The sequence below is a fragment of the Coregonus clupeaformis genome, chromosome 6, assembly GCF_020615455.1.
Source record: "Coregonus clupeaformis isolate EN_2021a chromosome 6, ASM2061545v1, whole genome shotgun sequence".
NCBI classification, from domain to species: Eukaryota; Metazoa; Chordata; class Actinopteri; order Salmoniformes; family Salmonidae; genus Coregonus; species Coregonus clupeaformis.
Window position 1 is genome coordinate 12,158,822 of NC_059197.1, and position 27,140 is coordinate 12,185,961.

Here is a 27,140-nt window from a genome sequence, read left to right on the forward strand (position 1 = left end):
TCTGTCTGTCTGTCTGTCTGTCTGTCTGCCTGTCTGCCTGTCTGTCTGTCTGTCTCTCTGCCTGTCTGTCTCCCTGTCTGTCTGTCTGTCTGTCTTCCTGTCTCCCTGTCTGCCTGTCTGTCTGTCTGTAAGACTCCCTGTCTGTCTGTCTCCATGTCTGCCCGTCTCCCCGTCTCCCTGTCTGTCTGTCTCCCTGTCTGTCTGTCTGTCTGTCTGTCTGTCTGTCTCTCTGCCTGTCTGTCTCCCTGTCTGTCTGTCTCCCTGTCTGTCTGTCTGTCTGTCTGTCTGTCTCCCTGTCTCCATGTCTGCCTGTCTCCCTGTCTCCCTGTCTGCCTGTCTGTCTGTCTGTCTGCCTGTCTGCCTGTCTGCCTGTCCGCCTGTCCTCCTGTCTCCCTGTCTTCCTGTCTGTCTCCCTGTCTGTCTGCCTGTCTCTGTCTGTCTGTCTGTCTGTCTGTCTGCCTGTCCCCCTGTCTGCCTGTCTGCCTGTCTCCCTGTCTGTCTGTCTGTCTGTCTTTTTGCTTTCATCCTCTGTAAAACTCTCAGAACTGTGGTTTGACTTCTCTGAGAGCTGAAACCAGACTATGCTCTGTGCTGTTCTGCAGGTTTTTGGACAACCTTCCTGCTTACGTCATGTTTGCCTGTCAGATGCACTCTCCCCTCTCCCTTATTAAAGCTGAGGTGAAACATGACTGCCAAGCAGCGGCGCTAAAAATAAGTGAAATGAAATGGATAGCATCTGGTGCACACATATAAAATAAGTAAAAAGTGAAACAATTGTGTTTTGGCTCCGCTGAAACCACCTGGCTCAAACTCTGAGGTTCTGTCAGATGTCCTGCTTCTGTGGCTGGGTTCTGATCTGCTGTGGCTGTGTTCTGATCTGCTGTGGCTGGGTTCTGATCTGCTCTGGCTGTGTTCTGATCTGCTGTGGCTGGGTTCTGATCTGCTGTAGCTGGGTTCTGATCTGCTGTGGCTGGGTTCTGATCTGCTGTGGCTGGGTTCTGATCTGCTGTGGCTGGGTTCTGATCTGCTGTGGCTGGGTTCTGATCGGCTGTGGCTGGGTTCTGATCTACTGTGGCTGGGTTCTGATCTGCTGTGCCTGGGTTCTGATCGGCTGTGGCTGGGTTCTGATCTACTGTGGCTGGGTTCTGATCGGCTGTGGCTGGGTTCTGATCTGCTGTGGCTGGGTTCTGATCTGCTGTGGCTGGGTTCTTATCTGCTGTAGCTGGGTTCTGATCTACTGTGGCTGGGTTCTGATCGGCTGTGGCTGGGTTCTGATCTGCTGTTGCTGGGTTCTGATCTGCTGTGGCTGGGTTCTGATCTGCTGTAGCTGGGTTCTGATCTACTGTGGCTGGGTTCTGATCTGCTGTGGCTGGGTTCTGATCTGCTGTAGCTGGGTTCTGATCTACTGTGGCTGGGTTCTGATCTGCTGTGGCTGGGTTCTGATCTGCTGTGGCTGGGTTCTGATCTACTGTGGCTGGGTTCTGATCGGCTGTGGCTGGGTTCTGATCTACTGTGGCTGGGTTCTGATCTGCTGTGCCTGGGTTCTGATCGGCTGTGGCTGGGTTCTGAATGGCTGTGGCTGGGTTCTGATCTACTGTGGCTGGGTTCTGATCTGCTGTGGCTGGGTTCTGATCTACTGTGGCTGGGTTCTGATCTGCTGTGCCTGGGTTCTGATCGGCTGTGGCTGGGTTCTGATCTACTGTGGCTGGGTTCTGATCGGCTGTGGCTGGGTTCTGATCTGCTGTGGCTGGGTTCTGATCTGCTGTGGCTGGGTTCTGATCTGCTGTAGCTGGGTTCTGATCTACTGTGGCTGGGTTCTGATCGGCTGTGGCTGGGTTCTGATCTGCTGTAGCTGGGTTCTGATCTGCTGTGGCTGGGTTCTGATCTGCTGTAGCTGGGTTCTGATCTACTGTGGCTGGGTTCTGATCTGCTGTGGCTGGGTTCTGATCTGCTGTGGCTGGGTTCTGATCTGCTGTAGCTGGGTTCTGATCTACTGTGGCTGGGTTCTGATCTGCTGTGGCTGGGTTCTGATCTGCTGTGGCTGGGTTCTGATCTACTGTGGCTGGGTTCTGATCGGCTGTGGCTGGGTTCTGATCGGCTGTGGCTGGGTTCTGATCTGCTGTGGCTGGGTTCTGATCTGCTGTGGCTGGGTTCTGATCTGCTGTGGCTGGGTTCTGATCTGCTGTGGCTGGGTTCTGATCGGCTGTGGCTGGGTTCTGATCTGCTGTGGCTGGGTTCTGATCTGCTGTGGCTGGGTTCTGATCTGCTGTGGCTGGGTTCTGATCTGCTGTGGCTGGGTTTTATATTTTCATAGTTTTTTTTATATTTATTAAGGAAGTCAGGTGGGGTCTCAACTTCCTGTTAGTCAGGATGTACAGTACAATACACCAGGTGCCATGTAGACATGTGTTTGAGCATCAGCAGTTTCCTCTTGTTATGTCAGTCACCATATTAGCCATGCCAGCTAACATTTTATAGATTGCTAGGTAAATTAGTTCAGCCAGTTATCTAAATCTTGCATGACCGGGCATGCAGGGGGCCCCCATTGATTTTGTTAATCACTCTCACTCTGTGGTCCTCTGTAGCTCAATTGGTAGAGCATGGCGCTTGTAACGCCAGGGTAGTGGGTTCGATCCCCGGGACCACCCATACGTAAAAATGTATGCGCACATGACTGTAAGTCGCTTTGGATAAAAGCGTCTGCTAAATATAATTTTTATTTAAATCTTTTTTTCATCGTTTTTTATTATTATTATTTTTTTTTTATCATATGAACATGGCATAAGTCGTGGCAAAATGTGTAGAATTTCTGGACATTTGCTTTAAAACTCAAAGAAAGTTATCTCCGCCGAATGGCAAAATTAGTAGATCGCATGAAATTAATAAAAAAAGCTGCTAAATTTTTTTGCCCCTTGCAAAAAATGTGTAGAATTGCAGAAAATGTGCTTTAAAACTGCAACATTTTCCCTACGCCCAATGGCAGGCAAAATGTTTAGAATCGCAGGACATTAACTTTAAAGCTGAAGATTTCTCTCCGCCGCCGCCAAGAGGGGGGGGTGACTAAAAATTTTTTGCCCACGAGTTGGGGGGGGCTCCCCAACCAAATCTCAGTTAGGGCCCGAAATTCTAGAAACAGCCCTGAGATCTTGTGAGATCTTTACTGCAACCTGGCTAGCCCTCATCTTACCTCGACCTGGGATGCATCTCTCAATAGTCGAAAGTGGCTTCCCTCACCTTGTTTCCTCCCTTCATAGGACTGATCTAAAAAGAACCGGCCAGGGAAAAAGCAAATCCACTTGTGGGGCTCTTACGAATTCCATTCACTTGTCCTGTAATTTTGGATCAGTGAAAATTAAGGAGAGGAGACGAATAGAGGTAGCCACTATAGACTATTTAGATGTGCCCCTGAACTCCTCTTTACTAACTCTGTTTCCACTGGTTGAGAATGGCCCTGAGACAGATTCTCAAAGCTAGCCCAAAGATAGCCCGAAGATAGCCCAAAGATAGCCCAAAGATAGCCCAAAGATAGCCCAAAGATAGCCCAAAGATAGCCCAAAGATAGCCCAAAGATAGCCCAAAGATAGCCCAAAGATAGCCCAAAGCTAGCCCAAAGCTAGCCTAAATATAGCCCAAAGATAGCCCAAAGCTAGCCCAAAGCTAGCCCAAAGCTGAACAGGGTTCCTCCTCAGGCACTCGGCTAATCTACCGTGCCACAAGAATAAGGCTGTCAAGGTGTGTTTCACTTCAGCAATACTGTATCTGAGATCTGTATCCAGCCGGAGTGTCATTACTCTATAATGGATCTCTGGGAGACCAACATGTACTTGTCAGAACAAAATAATAACCTCTATTTAGTGAGACTGGTGGAATCTGTCTCTCTTGACATGTCATTTTTCTGTCATGGGCTAGAAATATCTGTTATTGGTCACTGATCCTATATAGCCATTTAAGAGTGTATTTTCAAGTTCTTATATAGTGCAGTGTGTGTTGATTTTATTACATAAACTACATTTTCATTGTAACACCTGTATCGAATAAATTTCTCCAAGGATTTTGGAGACCTCCAGTTGCGACCCTTAAGTGTGATTTAGTAGATGGATGGAAAAGGGAATGTCTCCTGTTACTGTTACTGTTTTTTTTTTCATGTTTCATTCTATTTGGTGTACGATTGTTAGGGCTATGTTATCATTCTTCAGTCTGTATTGTACTGAGTGGATGCGTACTGTATCCATCGCTCAATTAAACCCATACGCCTAGTCCCAAAACATGGAGTCACTGTCTGGCATACAGTTCTAATGTCCAGTGTTATTGGTGTTTGACACACAAAAACACATACACACACACACACAGAGGGAGAGAGGGAGACAACTAAAGAGGAGAGATGGAGACAACTAAAGAAGGAGAGAGGGAGACAACTAAAGAAGGAGAGAGGGAGACAACTAAAGAAGGAGAGAGGGAGACAACTAAAGAAGGAGAGAGGGAGACAACTAAAGAAGGAGAGATGGAGAGAGGGAGACAGCTAAAGAAGGAGAGATGGAGACAACTAAAGAAGGAGAGAGGGAGACAACTAAAGAAGGAGAGAGGGAGACAACTTAAGAAGGAGAGATGGAGACAGCTAAAGAAGGAGAGAATGAGACAACTAAAGAAGGAGAGAGGGAGACAACTAAAGAAGGAGAGAAGGAGAGAGGGAGACAGCTAAAGAAGGAGAGATGGAGACAACTAAAGAAGGAGAGAAGGAGAGAGGGAGACAACTAGAGAAGGAGAGAAGGAGAGAGGGAGACAACTAAAGAAGGAGAGAGGGAGACAGCTAAAGAAGGAGAGATGGAGACAACTAAAGAAGGAGAGAAGGAGAGAGGGAGACAACTAGAGAAGGAGAGAAGGAGAGAGGGAGACAACTAAAGAAGGAGAGAGGGAGACAACTAAAGAAGGAGAGATGGAGACAACTAGAGAAGGAGAGAGGGAGACAACTAAAGAAGGAGAGAGGGAGACAACTAAAGAAGGAGAGAGGGAGACAACTAAAGAAGGAGAGAGGGAGACAACTAAAGAAGGAGAGAGGGAGACAACTAAAGAAGGAGAGAGGGAGACAACTAAAGAAGGAGAGAGGGAGACAACTAAAGAAGGAGAGAGGGAGACAACTAAAGAAGGAGAGAAGGAGACAACTAAAGAAGGAGAGGGGGAGACAGCTAAAGAAGAAGAGAGGGAGAGAGGGAGACAACTAAAGAAGAAGAGAAGGAGAGAGGGAGACAACTAGAGAAGGAGAGAGGGGGATAACTAAAGAAGGAGAGAGGGAGACAACTAAAGAAGAAGAGAAGGAGACAACTAAAGAAGGAGAAGGAGAGAGGGAGACAACTAAAGAAGAAGAGAAGGAGACAACTAAAGAAGGAGAGAAGGAGACAACTAAAGAAGGAGAAGGAGAGAGGGAGACAACTAAAGAAGGAGAGAAGGAGACAACTAAAGAAGGAGAGAGGGAGACAACTAAAGAAGGAGAGATGGAGATAACTAAAGAAGAAGAGAAGGAGAGAGGGAGACAACTAAAGAAGGAGAGAGGGAGATAACTAAAGAAGGAGAGAGGGAGACAACTAAAGAAGGAGAGAAGGAGACAACTAAAGAAGGAGAGAGGGAGACAACTAAAGAAGGAGAGAAGGAGACAACTAAAGAAGGAGAGAGGGAGACAACTAAAGAACTGAGGCATGTTGATATGAGACTAGTGAACTGAGGCATGTTGACATGAGACTAGTGAACTGAGGCATGTTGATATGAGACTAGTGAACTGAGGCATGTTGATATGAGACTAGTGAACTGAGGCATGTTGATATGAGACTAGTGAACTGAGGCATGTTGATATGAGACTAGTGAACTGAGGCATGTTGACATGAGACTAGTGAACTGAGGCATGTTGATATGAGACTAGTGAACTGAGGCATGTTGATATGAGACTAGTGAACTGAGGCATGTTGATATGAGACTAGTGAACTGAGGCATGTTGATATGAGACTAGTGAACTGAGGCATGTTGATATGAGACTAGTGAACTGAGGCATGTTGATATGAGACTAGTGAACTGAGGCATGTTGATATGAGACTAGTGAACTGAGGCATGTTGACATGAGACTAGCAGGCAGTCCACTGGGGGAACAGCTGCAGTCCTTTTGATCATTAATGAGATCAGATGTGTCTACACCACAGTGACTGAATATGCACTGCACTACACACACACACACACACACGCACACGCGCGCACACACACACAGTGGGCCTGTGGTCCATGTGTTGGCTCAGCACGCAGCATGGTAGCTTGTTTGGTGGACACATGGGAGTGACGGAGGGAGACAGTGGGTGAGCTTCTCTTTCTTTTATTATTTCCATCTGACAGCAAGATGGATTATTGCAATCACAGGATCCATCTGAGGTCCAGAGTGGAGGTCCATGGGATACAGCCATGGGAAAAACAGCCGTCAGATTACTGCTTCCCGCCCGCTACCATGGGAACACAGCTCTGTTTATTTGTCTTGGGGTTCTGTTGTTGTCAGGTCGTGTTGTAGGTGTGGTGTAGGAATCAAACGCAGGAAGCAGACTGAATTCCAAAAAGCTGTAATCCTGCCTAAACACAGGCAACAGGACAAAATAAGCCTGACAGCAAAATACGCACGAAGGCGAAAAGACAATGCGCACAAACAGGTGCGTCAGGACGAAATAAGTGCACACACAAGTGCAACGAACGCTCCAGCAAACAGTGGAGAAAATAACGCTCAACCGAGCAATACACAGACTGACGGTAACAATCACACACAACACAAGACAAACACAACGAGAAACTTATAGGACACTAATTACTACAAAACAGAAACAGGTGTAGAAACAAACAGACAAAAGCAAACGAACATGAAACATCAATCGGTGGCAGCTAGAATTCGAGACGACGAACGCCGAAGCCTGCCCGAACAAGGGAGAGAGGCAGCCTCGGCCGAAACCGTGACAGTACCCCCCCTTGACGCGCGGCTCCAGGCGCGCTCGACTCCGGCCTTGGGGACGACCCGGAGGCCGCGGCGCAGAGCGCGTCGGATACCCCCGATGGAATTCCGTCAGGAGCGACGGGTCCAAGATGTCTCTCCTCGGCACCCAGCACCGCTCCTCCGGACCGTACCCCTCCCACTCCACTAGATACTGAAGACCCCCTCTCCGACGTCTAGAATCCAAGATGGATCTCACGGTGTACGCCGGTACCCCTCGATGTCCAACGGGGCGGGGGGTCTCCAAGATCTCATGTTCTTGGAGTGGGCCTGCTACCACCGGCCTGAGAAGGGACACATGGAACGAGGGGTTAATACACTTATACTCAACTGGTAACTGTAATCTATAACATACCTCGTTCAACCTTCTCAGGACTTTAAATGGCCCTACAAACCGCCGACCCAGCTTCCGACAGGGCAGGCGGAGGGGCAGGTTTCTGGCAGAGAGCCAGACTCGATCTCCAGGTGCGTACACTGGCCCCTCACTGCGGTGTAGGTCGGCGCTTCGTCTTCTGTCGACGTATGGCACGCTGCAGATGGACGTGTGCAGCGTCCCACGTCTCCTCCGAGCGCCGCACCCACTCATCCACAGCGGGGGCCTCGATCTGGCTCTCATGCCATGGTGCCAGAACCGGCTGGTACCCCAAAACACACTGAAAAGGGGTTAGTTGGGTGGAGGAGTGGCGGAGAGAGTTCTGTGCCATCTCGGCCCAGGGCACATATCTCGCCCACTCCTCCGGCCGATCCCGGCAGTACGTTCTGAGAAACCTACCCACATCCTGGTTAACGCGTTCCACCTGCCCATTACTCTCCGGGTGGTAACCCGAGGTGAGGCTCACCGAGACCCCCAACCGCTCCATAAAAGCTCTCCAGACTCTGGAGGTGAATTGGGGACCTCGGTCAGCCACAATGTCCTCGGGCACCCCGTAGTGCCGGAACACATGGGTGAATATAGCCAGCGGTCTGCAGGGCAGTAGGAAGACCCGGCATGGGGAGCAAACGACAGGCCTTAGAGAACCGGTCCACAACGACCAGGATGGTAGTATTCCCTTGAGAGAGAGGAAGGTCAGTTATAAAATCCACCGAGAGGTGGGACCATGGTCGTTGTGGAACGGGCAGGGGCAGTAACTTACCCCTAGGCAGATGTCTAGGCGCCTTACACTGGGCGCACACCGAGCAGGAGGAAACATAAACCCTCACATCCCTGGCCAACGTGGGCCACCAATATTTGGCACTAAGACAGTGCACTGTCCGGCCGATACCCGGGTGTCCAGAGGAGGGTGACGTGTGAGCCCAATAGATCAATCGATCCCGACACTCGAGCGGAACATACTTCCGACCCTCCGGGCATTGTGGTGGACTAGGTCGGTGCGTAATGCCCGCTCGAGCTCAGAATCGAGCTCCCACACCACCGGTGCCACTAGACACGACTCCGGCAGTATGGGAGTGGGCTCCACGAACCTCTCCTCCCCGTCATACAGCCGAGACAGCGCATCTGCCTTCCCGTTTTGTGACCCAGGGATGTAGGTGATCTTAAAAGAGAAACGGGTCAAAAACATACTCCATCTAGCCTGCCGAGGGTTCAGCCTCCTCGCTGCCCGGATGTACTCAGGTTACGGTGGTCCGTCAAAATGAGGAAAGGGTGTTGAGCCCCTCAAGCCAGTGCCTCCACACCTTAAGGGCCTGTACCACAGCTAACAGCTCCCTGTCCCCTATGTCATAATTTCGCTCCGCCGGCTGAGCTTCTTGGAATAGAAGGCACAGGGGCGGAGTTTAGGTGGCGCGCCTGACCGTTGTGAAAGCACGGCGCCAATACCGGCCTCAGACGCGTCCACCTCTACCTGAAATGGTAAAGAGGGATCCGGATGCGCCAGCACCGAGCCCGAGGTAAACAGGTCCTTCAGCCTCCCAAACGCCCTGTCCGCCTCGACTGACCACTGCAGACGCACCGGACCCCCTTCAAGAGAGACGTGATGGGAGCTGCCACTTGCCCAAAACCCCGGATAAACCTCCGGTAGTAATTCGCAAACCCCAAAAACTGCTGCACCTCTTTCACAGTGGTTGGTGTTTGCCAATTACGCACGGCGACGCTTCGGTCTACCTCCATCTTCACCCCTGACGCTGACAACTGATACCCCAAAAAGGAGATAGACTCCTGGAAAAACAGACACTTCTCTGCCTTCACATACAGGTCGTGCTCCACCAGCCTCCGCAACACTCTGCGCACCAGGGCCACATGCTCGACACGGGTAGGTGAGTACACGAGAATGTCATCTATGTACACAACGACTCCCTGTCCCTGCATGTCCCTGAAGATCTCATCCACAAATGATTGGAAAACCGACGGAGCATTCATCAACCCGTATGGCATGACTAGATACTCGTAATGGCCCGAGGTGGTACTAAAGGCTGTTTTCCATTCATCATCCTTCTTGATGCGCACCAAGTTGTACGCGCTCCTGAGATCTAATTTCGTGAAGAAACGCGCCCCCATGCAACGACTCAGTCATGGTCGCAATCAGCGGGAGTGGATAACTATACTTCACCGTAATCTGATTGAGACCACGGTAATCGATGCACGGACGCAAACCACCATCCTTCTTCTTCACGAAAAAAGAAACTCGAGGACGCGGGGAAGTGGCGGCCGTATGTATCCTTGTCTCAGCGATTCGTCTATGTAAATCTCCATAGCTTTCTTCTCCTCCTGAGACAGAGGATACACATGACTCCGTGGGAGCGCAGCTCCTGCCTGAAGGTTTATCGCACAATCCCCCTGCCTATGGGGTGGCAACCGCGTCGCCCTCGCCTTACTAAACGCGATAGCCAAATCCCCATACTCAGGTGGAATGTGCAATGCGGGCACCTGGTTTGGACTCTCCACCGAGGTAGCCCCTACGGAAACGCCCAAACATCTACCCACACACTGAGCAGACCACTCCATCAGAGCCCTCTCCTGCCACGAAATCACTGGGTTATGGGTACTCAACCAGGGCATGCCCAGCACCACCGGATACGCAGGAGAGTCAATCAGGAACAGCTGAATCATCTCCTGATGATCCCCCTGCGCACACATCCTAAGTGGCGCCGTGACCTCCCTGATCAAGCCCGTACCCAACGGACGACTATCTAGGGCGTGAACGGGAAAAGGAACATCAACAGGGATGAGGGGAATCCCTAACGCTAAACAAAACTTTTTATCAATAAAATTCCCAGCTGCGCCTGAATCTACCAGCGCCTTATGCTGGGCATGAGGTGCTACCTGTGGAAAACATACAGGCATACAGAAATGGGCAACAGAGAGCTCTGGGTGAGTGGGGCGCCTACTCACCTGGAAGGAATCCCCAGTGCGGGACCTGTCGTCATCTCCCCTAGGAGGCCATCCCCAGCACCTAGCCGCGGTGTGTCCTCCCCGACCACAGTTGGTGCAGTGGATGGACCCCCTAGTCTGCCGACTCCTCCTATCTCTAGCGCCAGCGCCCCGAGCTCCATAGGACACGGCTCGGATGCGCTGGAGGATGGAAATGGACGGACCCCCCTCAGGACGTCCCGGGTAGCCAATAGGTTATCTAACCTGATTGACATGTCGACCAGCTGGTCGAAAGTGAGACTGGTGTCCCTACAGGCCAGCTCCCGACGGACGTCCTCTCTGAGGCTACATCGGTATAGATCGATGAGGGCCCGCTCATTCCACCCTGCATCTGCCGCTAGAGTACGGAATTCGAGTGCGAATTCCTGGGCACTCCTCCTCCCCTGCCTGAGGAAGACCAGACGCTCCCCGCCGCTTTCCCCTCCGGGGGATGGTCGAACACCGCCCTAAAGCGGCGGGAGAACTTCGGTGTATGTAATAGTCGTGGCGTCGATCCTCCTCCACTCCCGCGTTGGCCCACTCCAACGCTTTACCGGCCAGGCAGGAGATCAGGGCGGACACGCTCTCATGCCCTGAAGGTGCCGGATGTACTGTGGCCAGGTACAGCTCTACCTGGAGCAGGAATCCCTGACACCCAGCTGCGGTCCCGTCGTAGGACCTCGGGAGAGATAGTCGGACTCCGCGAGGTTCCGGCGCTGGACTGGGTGGGCTGGCCGATGGTGCTGGCAGGGCGGCTGGCGGTGAAGGCGGACCCCAGCCTCGGAGGGTGGTCATCACCTCCTGCAGGGCGGCCCCCATCTGCAGGAGCTGCTCTTGCTGTTCCCGAACCTGGGTTTCCAGTCTTGAACGTGCTGCTTCGGCTCCTGCTGATTCCATACTGTATGGTGTGTGATTCTGTCAGGTCGTGTTGTAGGTGTGGTGTAGGAATCAAACGCAGGAAGCAGACTGAATTCCAAAAAGCTGTAATCCTGCCTAAACACAGGCAACAGGACAAAATAAGCCTGACAGCAAAATACGCACGAAGGCGAAAAGACAATGCGCACAAACAGGTGCGTCAGGACGAAATAAGTGCACACACAAGTGCAACGAACGCTCCAGCAAACAGTGGAGAAAATAACGCTCAACCGAGCAATACACAGACTGACGGTAACAATCACACACAACACAAGACAAACACAACGAGAAACTTATAGGACACTAATTACTACAAAACAGAAACAGGTGTAGAAACAAACAGACAAAAGCAAACGAACATGAAACATCAATCGGTGGCAGCTAGAATTCCGGAGACGACGAACGCCGAAGCCTGCCCGAACAAGGGAGAGAGGCAGCCTCGGCCGAAACCGTGACAGTTGTTTCATACGCATTTATTTTCTCATGCCTTTGATGTACGGAACATGAAAGTTTCCCAATAGAAATGTGTGTAGGCATTTTGTTTATGTGTTCAAGAGAGGAAATTAAGGAGAGAGGGAGAGAGGGAGACAACTAAAGAAGGAAAGAGGGAGACAACTAAAGGAGGAGAGAGGGAGATAACTAAAGAAGGAGAGAGGGAGACAGCTAGAGAAGGAGAGAAGGAGACAACTAAAGAAGGAGAGAGGGAGACAACTAAAGAAGAAGAGAGGGAGACAACTAAAGAAGGAAAGAGGGAGACAGCTAAAGAAGGAGAGAAGGAGAGAGGGAGACAACTAAAGAAGGAAAGAGGGAGACAACTAAAGGAGGAGAGAGGGAGACAACTAAAGAAGGAGATGGGGAGACAGCTAGAGAAGGAGAGAGGGAGACAACTAAAGAAGGAGAGAGGGAGACAACTAAAGAAGAAGAGAGGGAGACAACTAAAGAAGGAGAGAGGGAGACAGCTAAAGAAGGAGAGAGGGAGACAACTAAAGAAGAAGAGAGGGAGACAACTAAAGAAGGAGAGAGGGAGACAGCTAAAGAAGGAGAGAGGGAGACAACTAAAGAAGGAAAGAGGGAGACAACTAAAGGAGGAGAGAGGGAGACAACTAAAGAAGGAAAGAGGGAGACAACTAAAGGAGGAGAGAGGGAGACAACTAAAGAAGGAAAGAGGGAGACAACTAAAGGAGGAGAGAGGGAGACAACTAAAGAAGGAGATGGGGAGACAACTAAAGAAGGAGAGAGGGAGACAACTAGAGAAGGAGAGAGGGAGACAACTAAAGAAGGAGAGAGGGAGAGAGGGAGACAACTAAAGAAGGAGAGAGGGAGACAACTAAAGAAGGAGAGAGGGAGACAACTAAAGAAGGAGAGAGGGAGAAACTAAAGAAGGAGAGAGGGAGACAGCTAAATAAGGAGAGATGGAGACAACTAAAGAAGGAGAGAAGGAGACAACTAAAGAAGGAGAGAGGGAGAAACTAAAGAAGGAGAGATGGAGACAACTAAAGAAGGAGAGATGGAGACAACTAAAGAAGGAGAGAGGGAGACAACTAAAGAAGGAGAGAGGGAGACAGCTAAAGAAGGAGAGATGGAGACAACTAAAGAAGGAGAGATGGAGACAACTAAAGAAGGAGAGAGGGAGCCAACTAAAGAAGGAGAGAGGGAGACAACTAAAGAAGGAGAGAAGGAGACAACTAAAGAAGGAGAGAGGGAGACAGCTAAAGAAGGAGAGAAGGAGACAACTAAATAAGGAGAGAGGGAGACAACTAAAGATGGAGAGAGGGAGACAACTAAAGAAGGAGAGAGGGAGACAACTAAAGAAGGAGAGAGGGAGACAACTAAAGAAGGAGAGAGGGAGACAACTAAAGAAGGAGAGAAGGAGAAACTAAAGAAGGAGAGAGGGAGACAGCTAAATAAGGAGAGATGGAGACAACTAAAGAAGGAGAGATGGAGACAACTAAAGAAGGAGAGAGGGAGCCAACTAAAGAAGGAGAGAGGGAGCCAACTAAAGAAGGAGAGAGGGAGACAACTAAAGAAGGAGAGAAGGAGAAACTAAAGAAGGAGAGAGGGAGACAGCTAAATAAGGAGAGATGGAGACAACTAAAGAAGGAGAGATGGAGACAACTAAAGAAGGAGAGAGGGAGCCAACTAAAGAAGGAGAGAGGGAGCCAACTAAAGAAGGAGAGAGGGAGACAACTAAAGAAGGAGAGAAGGAGAAACTAAAGAAGGAGAGAGGGAGACAGCTAAATAAGGAGAGATGGAGACAACTAAAGAAGGAGAGAGGGAGACAACTAAAGAAGGAGAGAGGGAGACAACTAAAGAAGGAGAGATGGAGACAACTAAAGAAGGAGAGAGGGAGACAACTAAAGAAGGAGAGAGGGAGACAGCTAAAGAAGAAGAGATGGAGACAACTAAAGAAGGAGAGATGGAGACAACTAAAGAAGGAGAGAGGGAGCCAACTAAAGAAGGAGAGAGGGAGACAACTAAAGAAGGAGAGAAGGAGACAACTAAAGAAGGAGAGAGGGGAGACAGCTAAAGAAGGAGAGAAGGAGACAACTAAATAAGGAGAGAGGGAGACAACTAAAGAAGGAGAGAGGGAGACAGCTAAAGAAGGAGAGAGGGAGACAACTAAAGAAGGAGAGAGGGAGACAACTAAAGAAGGAGAGAGGGAGACAACTAGAGAAGGAGAGAGGGAGACAACTAAAGAAGGAGAGAAGGAGACAACTAAATAAGGAGAGAGGGAGACAACTAAAGAAGGAGAGAGGGAGACAACTAAAGAAGGAGAGAGGGAGACAACTAAAGAAGGAGAGAGGGAGACAACTAAAGAAGGAGAGAGGAGACAACTAGAGAAGGAGAGAGGGAGACAACTAAAGAAGGAGAGAAGGAGACAACTAAAGAAGGAGAGAGGGAGACAACTAAAGAAGGAGAGAAGGAGACAACTAAAGAAGGAGAGAGGGAGACAACTAAAGAAGGAGAGAGGGAGACAGCTAAATAAGGAGAGAAGGAGACAACTAAAGAAGGAGAGAGGGAGACAACTAAAGAAGGAGAGAGGGAGACAGCTAAATAAGGAGAGAATGAGACAACTAAAGAAGGAGCGAGGGAGACAACTAAAGAAGGAGAGAGGGAGACAGCTAAATAAGGAGAGAAGGAGACAACTAAAGAAGGAGAGAGGGAGACAACTAAAGAAGGAGAGAGGGAGACAACTAAAGAAGGAGAGAGGGAGACAACTAAAGAAGGAGAGAGGGAGAGAGGGAGACAACTAAAGAAGGAGAGAGGGAGACAACTAAAGAAGGAGAGAGGGAGACAACTAAAGAAGGAGAGAGGGAGACAACTAAAGAAGGAGAGAGGGAGACAACTAAAGAAGGAGAGAGGGAGACAGCTAAAGAAGGAGAGATGGAGACAACTAAAGAAGGAGAGATGGAGACAACTAAAGAAGGAGAGAGGGAGCCAACTAAAGAAGGAGAGAGGGAGACAACTAAAGAAGGAGAGAAGGAGACAACTAAAGAAGGAGAGAGGGAGACAGCTAAAGAAGGAGAGAAGGAGACAACTAAATAAGGAGAGAGGGAGACAACTAAAGAAGGAGAGAGGGAGACAACTAAAGAAGGAGAGAGGGAGACAACTAAAGAAGGAGAGAAGGAGACAACTAAAGAAGGAGAGAGGGAGACAGCTAAAGAAGGAGAGAAGGAGACAACTAAAGAAGGAGAGAGGGAGAAACTAAAGAAGGAGAGATGGAGACAACTAAAGAAGGAGAGATGGAGACAACTAAAGAAGGAGAGAGGGAGACAACTAAAGAAGGAGAGAGGGAGACAGCTAAAGAAGGAGAGATGGAGACAACTAAAGAAGGAGAGATGGAGACAACTAAAGAAGGAGAGAGGGAGCCAACTAAAGAAGGAGAGAGGGAGACAACTAAAGAAGGAGAGAAGGAGACAACTAAAGAAGGAGAGAGGGAGACAGCTAAAGAAGGAGAGAAGGAGACAACTAAATAAGGAGAGAGGGAGACAACTAAAGATGGAGAGAGGGAGACAACTAAAGAAGGAGAGAGGGAGACAACTAAAGAAGGAGAGAGGGAGACAACTAAAGAAGGAGAGAGGGAGACAACTAAAGAAGGAGAGAAGGAGAAACTAAAGAAGGAGAGAGAGGAGACAGCTAAATAAGGAGAGATGGAGACAACTAAAGAAGGAGAGATGGAGACAACTAAAGAAGGAGAGAGGGAGCCAACTAAAGAAGGAGAGAGGGAGCCAACTAAAGAAGGAGAGAGGGAGACAACTAAAGAAGGAGAGAAGGAGAAACTAAAGAAGGAGAGAGGGAGACAGCTAAATAAGGAGAGATGGAGACAACTAAAGAAGGAGAGATGGAGACAACTAAAGAAGGAGAGAGGGAGCCAACTAAAGAAGGAGAGAGGGAGCCAACTAAAGAAGGAGAGAGGGAGACAACTAAAGAAGGAGAGAAGGAGAAACTAAAGAAGGAGAGAGGGAGACAGCTAAATAAGGAGAGATGGAGACAACTAAAGAAGGAGAGAGGGAGACAACTAAAGAAGGAGAGAGGGAGACAGCTAAAGAAGGAGAGAGGGAGACAGCTAAAGAAGGAGAGAAGGAGACAACTAAATAAGGAGAGAGGGAGACAACTAAAGAAGGAGAGAGGGAGACAACTAAAGAAGGAGAGAGGGAGACAACTAAAGAAGGAGAGAGGGAGACAACTAAAGAAGGAGAGAAGGAGACAACTAAATAAGGAGAGAGGGAGACAACTAAAGAAGGAGAGAGGGAGACAACTAAAGAAGGAGAGAGGGAGACAACTAAAGAAGGAGAGAGGGAGACAACTAAAGAAGGAGAGAGGGAGACAACTAGAGAAGGAGAGAGGGAGACAACTAAAGAAGGAGAGAAGGAGACAACTAAATAAGGAGAGAGGGAGACAACTAAAGAAGGAGAGAGGGAGACAACTAAAGAAGGAGAGAGGGAGACAACTAAAGAAGGAGAGAGGGAGACAACTAAAGAAGGAGAGAGGGAGACAACTAGAGAAGGAGAGAGGAAGACAACTAAAGAAGGAGAGAAGGAGACAACTAAAGAAGGAGAGAGGGAGACAACTAAAGAAGGAGAGAAGGAGACAACTAAAGAAGGAGAGAGGGAGACAACTAAAGAAGGAGAGAGGGAGACAGCTAAATAAGGAGAGAAGGAGACAACTAAAGAAGGAGAGAGGGAGACAACTAAAGAAGGAGAGAGGGAGACAACTAAATAAGGAGAGAAGGAGAGAGGGAGACAGCTAAAGAAGGAGAGAAGGAGACAACTAAAGAAGGAGAGAGGGAGAGAGGGAGACAACTAAAGAAGGAGAGAAGGAGACAACTAAAGAAGGAGAGAGGGAGAGAGGGAGACAACTAGAGAAGGAGAGAAGGAGACAACTAAAGAAGGAGAGAGGGAGACAACTAAAGAAGGAGAGAGGGAGACAACTAAAGAAGGAGAGAGGGAGACAACTAAAGAAGGAGAGAGGGAGACAACTAAATAAGGAGAGAAGGAGAGAGGGAGACAGCTAAAGAAGGAGAGAAGGAGACAACTAAAGAAGGAGAGAGGGAGACAACTAAAGAAGGAGAGAGGGAGACAACTAAAGAAGGAGAGAGGGAGACAACTAAAGAAGGAGAGAAGGAGACAACTAAAGAAGGAGAGATGGAGACAACTAAAGAAGGAGAGAGGGAGCCAACTAAAGAAGGAGAGAGGGAGACAACTAAAGAAGGAGAGAAGGAGACAACTAAAGAAGGAGAGAGGGAGACAGCTAAAGAAGGAGAGAAGGAGACAACTAAATAAGGAGAGAGGGAGACAACTAAAGAAGGAGAGAGGGAGACAACTAAAGAAGGAGAGAGGGAGACAACTAAAGAAGGAGAGAGGGAGACAACTAAAGAAGGAGAGAGGGAGACAACTAGAGAAGGAGAGAGGGAGACAACTAAAGAAGGAGAGAAGGAGACAACTAAATAAGGAGAGAGGGAGACAACTAAAGAAGGAGAGAGGGAGACAACTAAAGAAGGAGAGAGGGAGACAACTAAAGAAGGAGAGAGAGGGAGACAACTAAAGAAGGAGAGAGGGAGACAACTAGAGAAGGAGAGAGGGAGACAACTAAAGAAGGAGAGAAGGAGACAACTAAAGAAGGAGAGAGGGAGACAACTAAAGAAGGAGAGAAGGAGACAACTAAAGAAGGAGAGAGGGAGACAACTAAAGAAGGAGAGAGGGAGACAGCTAAATAAGGAGAGAAGGAGACAACTAAAGAAGGAGAGAGGGAGACAACTAAAGAAGGAGAGAGGGAGACAGCTAAATAAGGAGAGAATGAGACAACTAAAGAAGGAGCGAGGGAGACAACTAAAGAAGGAGAGAGGAGACAGCTAAATAAGGAGAGAGGGAGACAACTAAAGAAGGAGAGAGGGAGACAACTAAAGAAGGAGAGAGGGAGACAACTAAAGAAGGAGAGAGGGAGACAACTAAAGAAGGAGAGAGGGAGAGAGGGAGACAACTAAAGAAGGAGAGAGGGAGACAACTAAAGAAGGAGAGAGGGAGACAACTAAAGAAGGAGAGAGGGAGACAACTAAAGAAGGAGAGAGGGAGACAACTAAAGAAGGAGAGAGGGAGACAGCTAAAGAAGGAGAGATGGAGACAACTAAAGAAGGAGAGATGGAGACAACTAAAGAAGGAGAGAGGGAGCCAACTAAAGAAGGAGAGAGGGAGACAACTAAAGAAGGAGAGAAGGAGACAACTAAAGAAGGAGAGAGGGAGACAGCTAAAGAAGGAGAGAAGGAGACAACTAAATAAGGAGAGAGGGAGACAACTAAAGAAGGAGAGAGGGAGACAACTAAAGAAGGAGAGAGGGAGACAACTAAAGAAGGAGAGAGGGAGACAACTAAAGAAGGAGAGAGGGAGACAACTAGAGAAGGAGAGAGGGAGACAACTAAAGAAGGAGAGAAGGAGACAACTAAATAAGGAGAGAGGGAGACAACTAAAGAAGGAGAGAGGGAGACAACTAAAGAAGGAGAGAGGGAGACAACTAAAGAAGGAGAGAGGGAGACAACTAAAGAAGGAGAGAGGGAGACAACTAGAGAAGGAGAGAGGGAGACAACTAAAGAAGGAGAGAAGGAGACAACTAAAGAAGGAGAGAGGGAGACAACTAAAGAAGGAGAGAAGGAGACAACTAAAGAAGGAGAGAGGGAGACAACTAAAGAAGGAGAGAGGGAGACAGCTAAATAAGGAGAGAAGGAGACAACTAAAGAAGGAGAGAGGGAGACAACTAAAGAAGGAGAGAGGGAGACAACTAAATAAGGAGAGAAGGAGAGAGGGAGACAGCTAAAGAAGGAGAGAAGGAGACAACTAAAGAAGGAGAGAGGGAGAGAGGAGACAACTAAAGAAGGAGAGAAGGAGACAACTAAAGAAGGAGAGAGGGAGAGAGGGAGACAACTAGAGAAGGAGAGAAGGAGACAACTAAAGAAGGAGAGAGGGAGACAACTAAAGAAGGAGAGAGGGAGACAACTAAAGAAGGAGAGAGGGAGACAACTAAAGAAGGAGAGAGGGAGACAACTAAATAAGGAGAGAAGGAGAGAGGGAGACAGCTAAAGAAGGAGAGAAGGAGACAACTAAAGAAGGAGAGAGGGAGACAACTAAAGAAGGAGAGAGGGAGACAACTAAAGAAGGAGAGAGGGAGACAACTAAAGAAGGAGAGAAGGAGACAACTAAAGAAGGAGAGAGGGAGAGAGGGAGACAACTAAAGAAGGAGAGAAGGAGACAACTAAAGAAGGAGAGAGGGAGAGAGGGAGACAACTAGAGAAGGAGAGAAGGAGACAACTAAAGAAGGAGAGAGGGAGACAACTAAAGAAGGAGAGAGGGAGACAACTAAAGAAGGAGAGAGGGAGACAACTAAAGAAGGAGAGAGGGAGACAGCTAAAGAAGGAGAGAGGGAGACAACTAAAGAAGAAGAGAGGGAGAGAGGGAGACAACTAAAGAAGGAGAGAGGGAGACAACTAAAGAAGGAGAGAGGGAGACAACTAAAGAAGGAGAGAAGGAGACAACTAAAGAAGGAGGGAGGGAGACAACTAAAGAAGGAGAGAGGGAGACAACTAAAGAAGGAGAGAAGGAGACAACTAAAGAAGGAGAGAGGGAGAGAGGGAGACAACTAAAGAAGGAGAGAAGGAGCCAACTAGAGAAGGAGAGAGGGAGACAACTAAAGAAGGAGAGAGGGAGACAGCTAAATAAGGAGAGAAGGAGACAACTAAAGAAGGAGAGAGGGAGACAACTAAAGAAGGAGAGAGGGAGACAGCTAAATAAGGAGAGAAGGAGACAACTAAAGAAGGAGAGAGGGAGACAACTAGAGAAGGAGAGAAGGAGACAACTAAAGAAGGAGAGAGGGAGACAACTAGAGAAGGAGAGAGGGAGACAACTAGAGAAGGAGAGAGGGAGACAACTAGAGAGAGCATGAGAGACAGGAAGAGTTGTGTATAGTGTTGTTCACTGTAAGTCAATATGGCTCTCAAAATGTGACCGATTTCACACTGATTGTGTTAACCTCTTTGATCTCTTTATGTTCAGTAGAATATATTTTTTACCCTCCACTCCGCTAGATGGTTAAAGAGAAACATCTGGTGCTACTAATTACAATGAGATTTCTATGTACAGTATTTAGCCGTGGGCCCTATTGCAAGAAAACACTACTGAAATCAGCAGTGAGGAATTAGAGGATCCGGTGAAAAGGAATCTCCCCTCAGGTCACTCATCGTTACATACTGATATGAGACTAGTGAACTGAGGTATGTTGACATGAGACTAGTGAACTGAGGCATGTTGATATGAGACTAGTGAACTGAGGCATGTTGATATGAGACTAGTGAACTGAGGCATGTTGATATGATACTAGTGAACTGAGGCATGTTGATATGAGACTAGTGAACTGAGGCATGTTGATATGATACTAGTGAACTGAGGCATGTTGACATGAGACTAGTGAACTGAGGCATGTTGACATTCCTCTCTCCTTCTTTAGTTGTCTCCCTCTCTCCTTCTCTAGCTGTCTCCCTCTCTCCTTCTTTAGTTGTCTCCCTCTCTCCTTCTTTAGTTGTCTCCATCTCTCCTTCTTTAGTTGTCTCCTTCTCTCCTTCTTTAGTTGTCTCCCTCTCTCCTTCTTTAATTGTCTCCCTCTCTCCTTCTCTAGCTGTCTCCCTCTCTCCTTCTTTAGTTGTCTCCCTCTCTCCTTCTTTAGTTGTCTCCATCTCTCCTTCTTTAGCTGTCTCCATCTCTCCTTCTTTAGTTGTCTCCTTCTCTCCTTTTTTAGTTGTCTCCCTCTCTCCTTCTTTAGCTGTCTCCCTCTCTCCTTCTTTAGTTGTCTCCTTCTCTCCTTCTTTAGTTGTCTCCTTCTCTCCTTCTTTAGTTGTCTCCTTCTCTCCTTCTTTAGTTGTCTCCTTCTCTCCTTTTTTAGTTGTCTCCCTCTCTCCTTCTTTAGCTGTCTCCCTCTCTCCTTCTTTAGTTGTCTCCTTCTCTCCTTCTTTAGTTGTCTCCTTCTCTCCTTCTTTAGTTGTCTCCCTCTCTCCTTCTTTAGTTATCTCCCTCTCTCCTTCTTTAGTTGTCTCTCAGGTCACTCATCGTTACATACTGCAGCATCCCTCAGGTCACTCATCGTTACATACTGCAGCATCCCTCAGGTCACTCATCGTTATATACTGCAGCATCCCTCAGGTCACTCATCGTTATATACTGCAGCATCCTTCAGGTCACTCATCGTTACATACTGCAGCATCCCTCAGGTCACTCATCGTTATATACTGCAGCATCCCTCAGGTCACTCATCGTTACATACTGCAGCATCCCTCAGGTCACTCATCGTTGCATACTGCAGCATCCCTCAGGTCACTCATCGTTGCATACTGCAGCATCCCTCAGGTCACTCATCGTTACATACTGCAGCATCCCTCAGGTCACTCATCGTTGCATACTGCAGCATCCCTCAGGTCACTCATCGTTGCATACTGCAGCATCACTTAATGGTAAAGGCCTGGGGTTAGAACACAGGTCAGAATGAGACTACTGACTCGAGAACACGTGTACACACACACACACGTTTGTTTTACTATCCTTGTGAGGACCAAACAATTGATTCCCATTCAAAATCCTATGTTCCCTAACTCCTAACCCTAAACCTAACTCCTAACCCTAATTCTATCCCTAACCCTAATTATAACCCTAACCCGAATCCTAAAATAGCCTTTTTCCTTGTGGGGACTGGCGAAATATCCCCACTTGTCAAAATGATCCTTGTTTTAAGGAACCAAAAACACAGATTGAATTCCTGAAATCTGGCTCTGCTTAAACATGCTGAACACATTGAAGCAGGCTCCCTGCTTCTTCCTAGCCCCCTTCAGAGTCCTAGGAGAGATGATAAGCGACTAGGTGATCACCAGAGCCAGCCCTGCACCGACCAGACCATGGGACACAGCAGGGTGCAGGAGCCTCAATCAACTACAGGTCAAACAAGGGATAGGCCTGTGTTTGAAGGCACCGTTACGCCGTTATGTTAGGCGCTATGTCAGAGTGACTAGTTCAGAGGCAAAACTCGCTTAGGCAAGTCAAGTTCAAGTTTAATTTATTTTTAATTGCATACATTAGAATTTTCACATTCAAAAGTCTGAAATATCTTGGACTGAAACAACTGAACAAATCAGACAGCAGACAGATGAGGAGAGAAAGTCGTGGACATTTGATAAATATAAATATACAGTAGCCTGGACAATATCTATGAGGGTGATTATAGCGGTGGATGCAGCTGCTGGTCAGTGTGTGTGTGTGTGTGTGTGTGTGTGTGTGTGTGTGTGTGTGTGTGTGTGTGTGTGTGTGTGTGTGTGTGTGTGTGTGTGTGTTTGTGTTTGTGTGTGTGTGTGTGTGTGTGTGTGTCAGGAATCTCCTCTGTTTTTTTATACAGTCTGACACAACTCACTTCAGAACACTACTGAACCCCGACTAATACAAATAAGTAACAGACATGTGAATCACAGTTCAGTGATGTTATTAAAAAAGTTTATTCCTGTGATCCACTGCTTGCTAAATGGTGTTGAAGACAGTTCCTATGGTGTCGTCCCTGCTGCAGACCGGGTTGTGGCTAGATACCTGACCAATCATGTTCACATATTGGAAGGTCAGAAAGCAGTCACAGGTCAGGACTCAAACCAGCGCTGAAGGTTGGTGATGGTGTTAGTCCGGAGTCTGTGGTTCCGCACGGCGCGGCACGCTGTGCAGTAATGCTCCGCCCAGAAGGAGGTCAGGTGCACGCTGTAGCTCCTCCCCCAGGCCAGGTGTCTCTGCAGGAGGGCGGGGCTCCGGCGCAGCAGCAGCAGGTATTGGGCGAGCAAGCGGGGAGAGGGGAAGTCGTCCACATGGATGAAGGCCTCAGGGGGGAGGAAGCGTTCGTAGTTTTCCCGCGGCGGCCCGAGAACTACAGGAACGGCCCCGGCCAGTAAGGAGTTCCAGAGCTTCTCGGTGATGTAGTCGGTGTGCTGTGAGTTCTCCAACGCCAGATAGAACTGGTAGCGTCTCACCGTGCGCACCACAGTGCTGTCCTCTGGCAGTGGCACACCTGCACGCCCGAACACATCCACGCCAACGTAGTTAGCCAGCCGGCGGTAGTACGCCACGCGGGCCTGCGAATCCGACCAGTTACTGATGACCCAGGCCAGTAGGTGGGGCCGCCGGGGGCCGTTGGCGTGAGGGCGAAGGCGGGGCACCAGGTAGCCGTAGGGGAGGAAGATGTCCGAATCTGCACGGTAGGTCATGGTGAGGTTGAACACGCCCTCGAACCGCCGCAGGCCACGTGTGTGAGACGGGGACTCAAAATTCATCCAGATCCACTTCTGGCCACGGGGCCGTGGGTCTGCCGGGAGTGCGGTGGCGTTGGTCGCTATCTCACGGTGGTGTATGATGACGGCGTCAGCCCCTTGGTACATGCGCCGGTCGTCGGTCAGTGCGCACCCACGGATCCCAAAGCGCGCCTCACAGTCCGGCAGTCTGCGGTAGTGGCCGAAGGGGTGCGTCCACAGGAGAAGGGTGACATCTCTGGGCTCACCTCCAGTGAGCGGGAGGGGTTGTAGTCGCGGGTCTGGGAGATTGAGCAAACACACTCCAAGGAGGAAAAAAAGCGAACAGCCGAGAGCGGCGAAACACACCCACGAGCATGATGTTCTCAGAACAGTCACTCTACGTGTTTTGCTTAGGCGCAGACCGGGGCGCTTAGCGGCTCTGTGAGAGGTAGAACGACCCCCTGTTACCCACTGAGTTATCTCCATGAAATCCATCAAACTTCCAGCCCTTATGTCCATTAACTCCAGAAGTTCTAGAAACGTAACGTCCACTTCCCTGTCACGTTCTCCTCTCCACGCACCTGGTGTAGCCTAGAATCTCTTTCACCTGGGATTCCAAGGAGAAAAGTTTACGGTCCTCCTTCTTTATGCCTTGGCTGTGAGAAAAACCAGTCGGCCCATTCTCAGGTAAACATTTAAGTCAGGCCTACTGTTCCTTTGTCTCTGGCTCTGTAAGGAGAGATAAGGATCTCTGCCACTGGAGTTTAATAATGTGTAGACTAGTTTTACCTAAGCTGTGTTGTTGGTGAATGCATGAGCAAACAGATACACCGTTCTGCGCAAACACTTGACGTGGCAGGCAGCATGCGACCTCCGGTTACCGGTGAATGGGGTCTTTGTAGCCCTCACGGGCTCTTTCAGGACAGCAAGAGTAAACACGCTGTCCCGCAGGGTGAGGGCTGCTATGTAACCTAGAGGCAGCACTGCTTGGACCAACAACGATCTTACTTTATGGTTAAAACCCAGACCTCTTGGTAGAATCCATAGAACAGGGAGGCACAGGCTCAAGAAAAGCGAAGTGAACAAAATAGATAGACATCATTTAGAGGGGGAAAAAAATCACAGATACTCCCAATTCTGTTATCTAATTAAATGTGTAATTCGTGAGCGCAAATGTGGTAAACTGCATGCGTTTACTAATTTGTTAGAGGGTAATTATACAGGTGGGGTCTTTATTGATAACTGTGTTAGGCCTATACTGTGCTTGGACCAGGGGTTGGTACTGAAATTATTTTCCAGTCGTTTTGTTCTGAACAGAACCATTATTATTTTTTTTGTTCCATTCCACTGTTCCGACTAGCAAAATAAAGATCTGAACTGGTTCCTTCCTGTTATCTTTGAAACCTCTGAAATCGAGGTTAATATGGTGTGAGCAAGCTATAGATAGTAAATATTTGTTTACATGCATTGGTCAGACAAGTGTCGGGCTTTAACACAAACCCACATATAGTAGCCCCCCAAACAAAATATTCACAAAAGCAGTGCACTGGGCCTATACTACTCCTGTATTCAGGGCTGGTCCTGGCCATTCTGCTGCCCTAGGCGAGACAAAACTATTGCCACCCCTTCAAAACTAGAATAGTCTTAGTAAGCAAAATAAAGTTCAAAAGACATCTAAAATACTTATTTTCCAGAAGTTGAAGTTAAGTTTAATTTAGGTTATGAATGAAAGATGAAAAGGTATTTTCTGTATGTTTAAAATACATATATTTCAGGACTTTGAAAAGGCATCTTTTCTGGACGATGAAAAATACGTATTTTCCGGAAGTTTAAATCAGGTTCATTTTCGGTTCTGAATGAAAGTTGAAAATAAGTAATTTATAGACGTCTACGTTTGGGCCAATTCAAGGCTGGTCAATCAATCAATCACACTTTATTTGCCAAATACAACAGGTGTAGACATTACAGTGAAATGCTTACTTACAAGCCCTTAACCAACAATGCAGTTTCTTTTAAAAAATAAAAAATTTAATAAAAAGTGTTAAGTAAAAAATAGATAAGTAAAAGATTCAAGCAAATAACTTAAGAGCAGCAGTAAAATAAATTGCAAATAGTCTGGGTAGCCATGATTAGCTGTTCAGGAGTCTTATGGCTTGGGGGTAGAAGCTGTTGAGAAGTCTTTTGGACCTAGACTTGGCGCAGAGAGAACAATCTATGACTAGGGTGGCTGGAGTCTTTGACAATTTTTAGGGCCTTCCTCTGACACCGCCTGATATATAGAGGTCCTGGATGGCAGGAAGCTTGGCCCCAGTGATGCACTGGGCCGTACGCACTATACGGCTGCCTATTCCTGCCTAATGAGGAGGCCGGCCTTGCCAGTATTAGCTGACCGATATAGCCCTCTGCACCACGGGAAACATTTGCAGCATGGGGAGAAATCAACATGCGAGATGGCCTGAGGTTTGCATGTTATGACCTGAGGTTTGCATGTTATGGCGAGAGTAGGCTACTTTCCTCTTGCGATGCTGATTTCCATACAGTCCAGCAGGGGGCTCCCTTCGCCCAGGGGAGCCCCCCCTCATCAATTGCTTTTGGTATTTCAGAGGTATTTAGGAACAGAAGAACATACACTCAAACAGAACACATATGACACACATCAAGGTGAAGAAAAGTGAATTTATATTAAAACCAAGGAAATGTCTCAAGGCCTTTAACCGGGTGCTTGTTTTAAAATGCATGGGCCTACCCATAATGCACTTTAGTCTTCTTAAAATTGTCTGGCCTCCAGAGAATCCATATTTTATTTAAATGAATGAATAAAAGACCAGATAAGATGCAGAGAGAGAGAGAGAGAGAGATTGGAAAAGTGTGTAAGATTTGAGATGTGAGCTTTGTGTTCTTGTACAGTTCTGTGCTAGAAAAACAACCTACAAGCGAGACTAACTCTCTCTACAGACCTGTCAGGGTGTGCAGACTGCACAGACAGTCTCATTGTTCTGTCCCGTTGTGTGAGAAGAGACACACACACACACATGCACACTATGAGAGGAGGAAGCCAGAAGCAGAACGTCTCCAGTGGAGTCCCCAATCCATTCCCAACATCCAGTCCCTATTTCCCCCCTCTGAGAGCGACAGCTAGCAGCCCAGTCAGTAGTACTTCCCATTTCCCATAAGGAGCCTTGTACTCTCCGCATTATTTAGCTATTCTTTCATGTGAACAGTTCTATTTCCAGACAATAATTTTTGTTCATACATACAAGGAAGAGTCTTGCATGAATGACTTAGAACACTGACTGAACACCATGTTGGGATGAAGATAAACTGGTTTCCTGCACAGATAGATCTGATTGGTTAGTGCTGGTAAGGTCAATAATCCATTAAAGTATTGGCAGAAGACTAACCAACTAGACACCACCAGTAGAGATGCAGTATATTCCAGGATACTGAGGCTCTCTGCTCTTCTTCATTTTACAGGACATGACATCGTCAATGTGTTTGTCTTCCGGTCGTGTGTGGTTGTGTGTGATGACACACGCCTCAGGATGGGCCCCAGGCTCTTCACTCATCTCTAGCGATTTTCTCTTTCTATACATTTCTCTTTTTTTCTCCCTTTCCCAGGGGATGGGATGTCTCAATTATTTCCAGGGAGACCCCAGAGAGAGAGAGAGAGAGAGAGAGAGAGAGAGAATGCAGAGGGGGCTCTGAGAGTGTGCTGATCACTGAGGCCCTCGCTGACCCCTGACCTTCATCTTGACATCAGAGGTGACCCCTGGGGTCAAAGGTTGTGTGAAAGTGCCGTTCCGGCGATTCACTCCACCGCCGGACGATGATGATCTTGTTCAGCCTTCCCTAGCTGTCTGACGTGATTACTGGGGCGGCAGATAGCCTAGCGGTTAAGAGCGTTGGGCCAGTAACTGAAAGGTTGTTGGTTCGAATCCCTGAGCCGACTACGCACTTAACCCTAATTGCTCCTGTAAGTCGCTCTGGATAAGAGTGTCTGCTAAATTACTAAAATGTGCATGTGGTGGTGATCTCAATTCCAGGCCCCCCAGGGCCACACATCCATCTCTGCCTCTCCC

General features: G+C 48.2%; 1 protein-coding gene across 1 annotated transcript; it reads right to left on the minus strand.

Annotated features, from left to right (window-relative positions):
- Positions 1-22,422: 22,422 nt before the first annotated feature.
- Positions 22,423-26,627, minus strand: LOC121568499 (alpha-(1,3)-fucosyltransferase 4-like). Its single transcript, XM_045220931.1, has 2 exons — positions 26,534-26,627; positions 22,423-23,360 (listed from the first exon to the last, which is right to left on the minus strand). The coding sequence occupies exons 1-2, from the start codon at positions 26,625-26,627 to the stop codon at positions 22,423-22,425; spliced, it is 1,032 nt and encodes a 343-aa protein (XP_045076866.1).
- Positions 26,628-27,140: the final 513 nt, after the last annotated feature.

Excerpts from the sequence above, each read along its gene's own strand:
- LOC121568499 (XM_045220931.1), bottom strand. The coding sequence starts at position 26,627 with ATGAGTGAAGAGCCTGGGGCCCATCCTGAGGCGTGTGTCATCACACAC. Across the intron at positions 23,361-26,533 it reads CATTGACGATGTCATGTCCT|ACCCGCGACTACAACCCCTC; the intron begins GTAAAATGAAGA and ends TCAATCTCCCAG.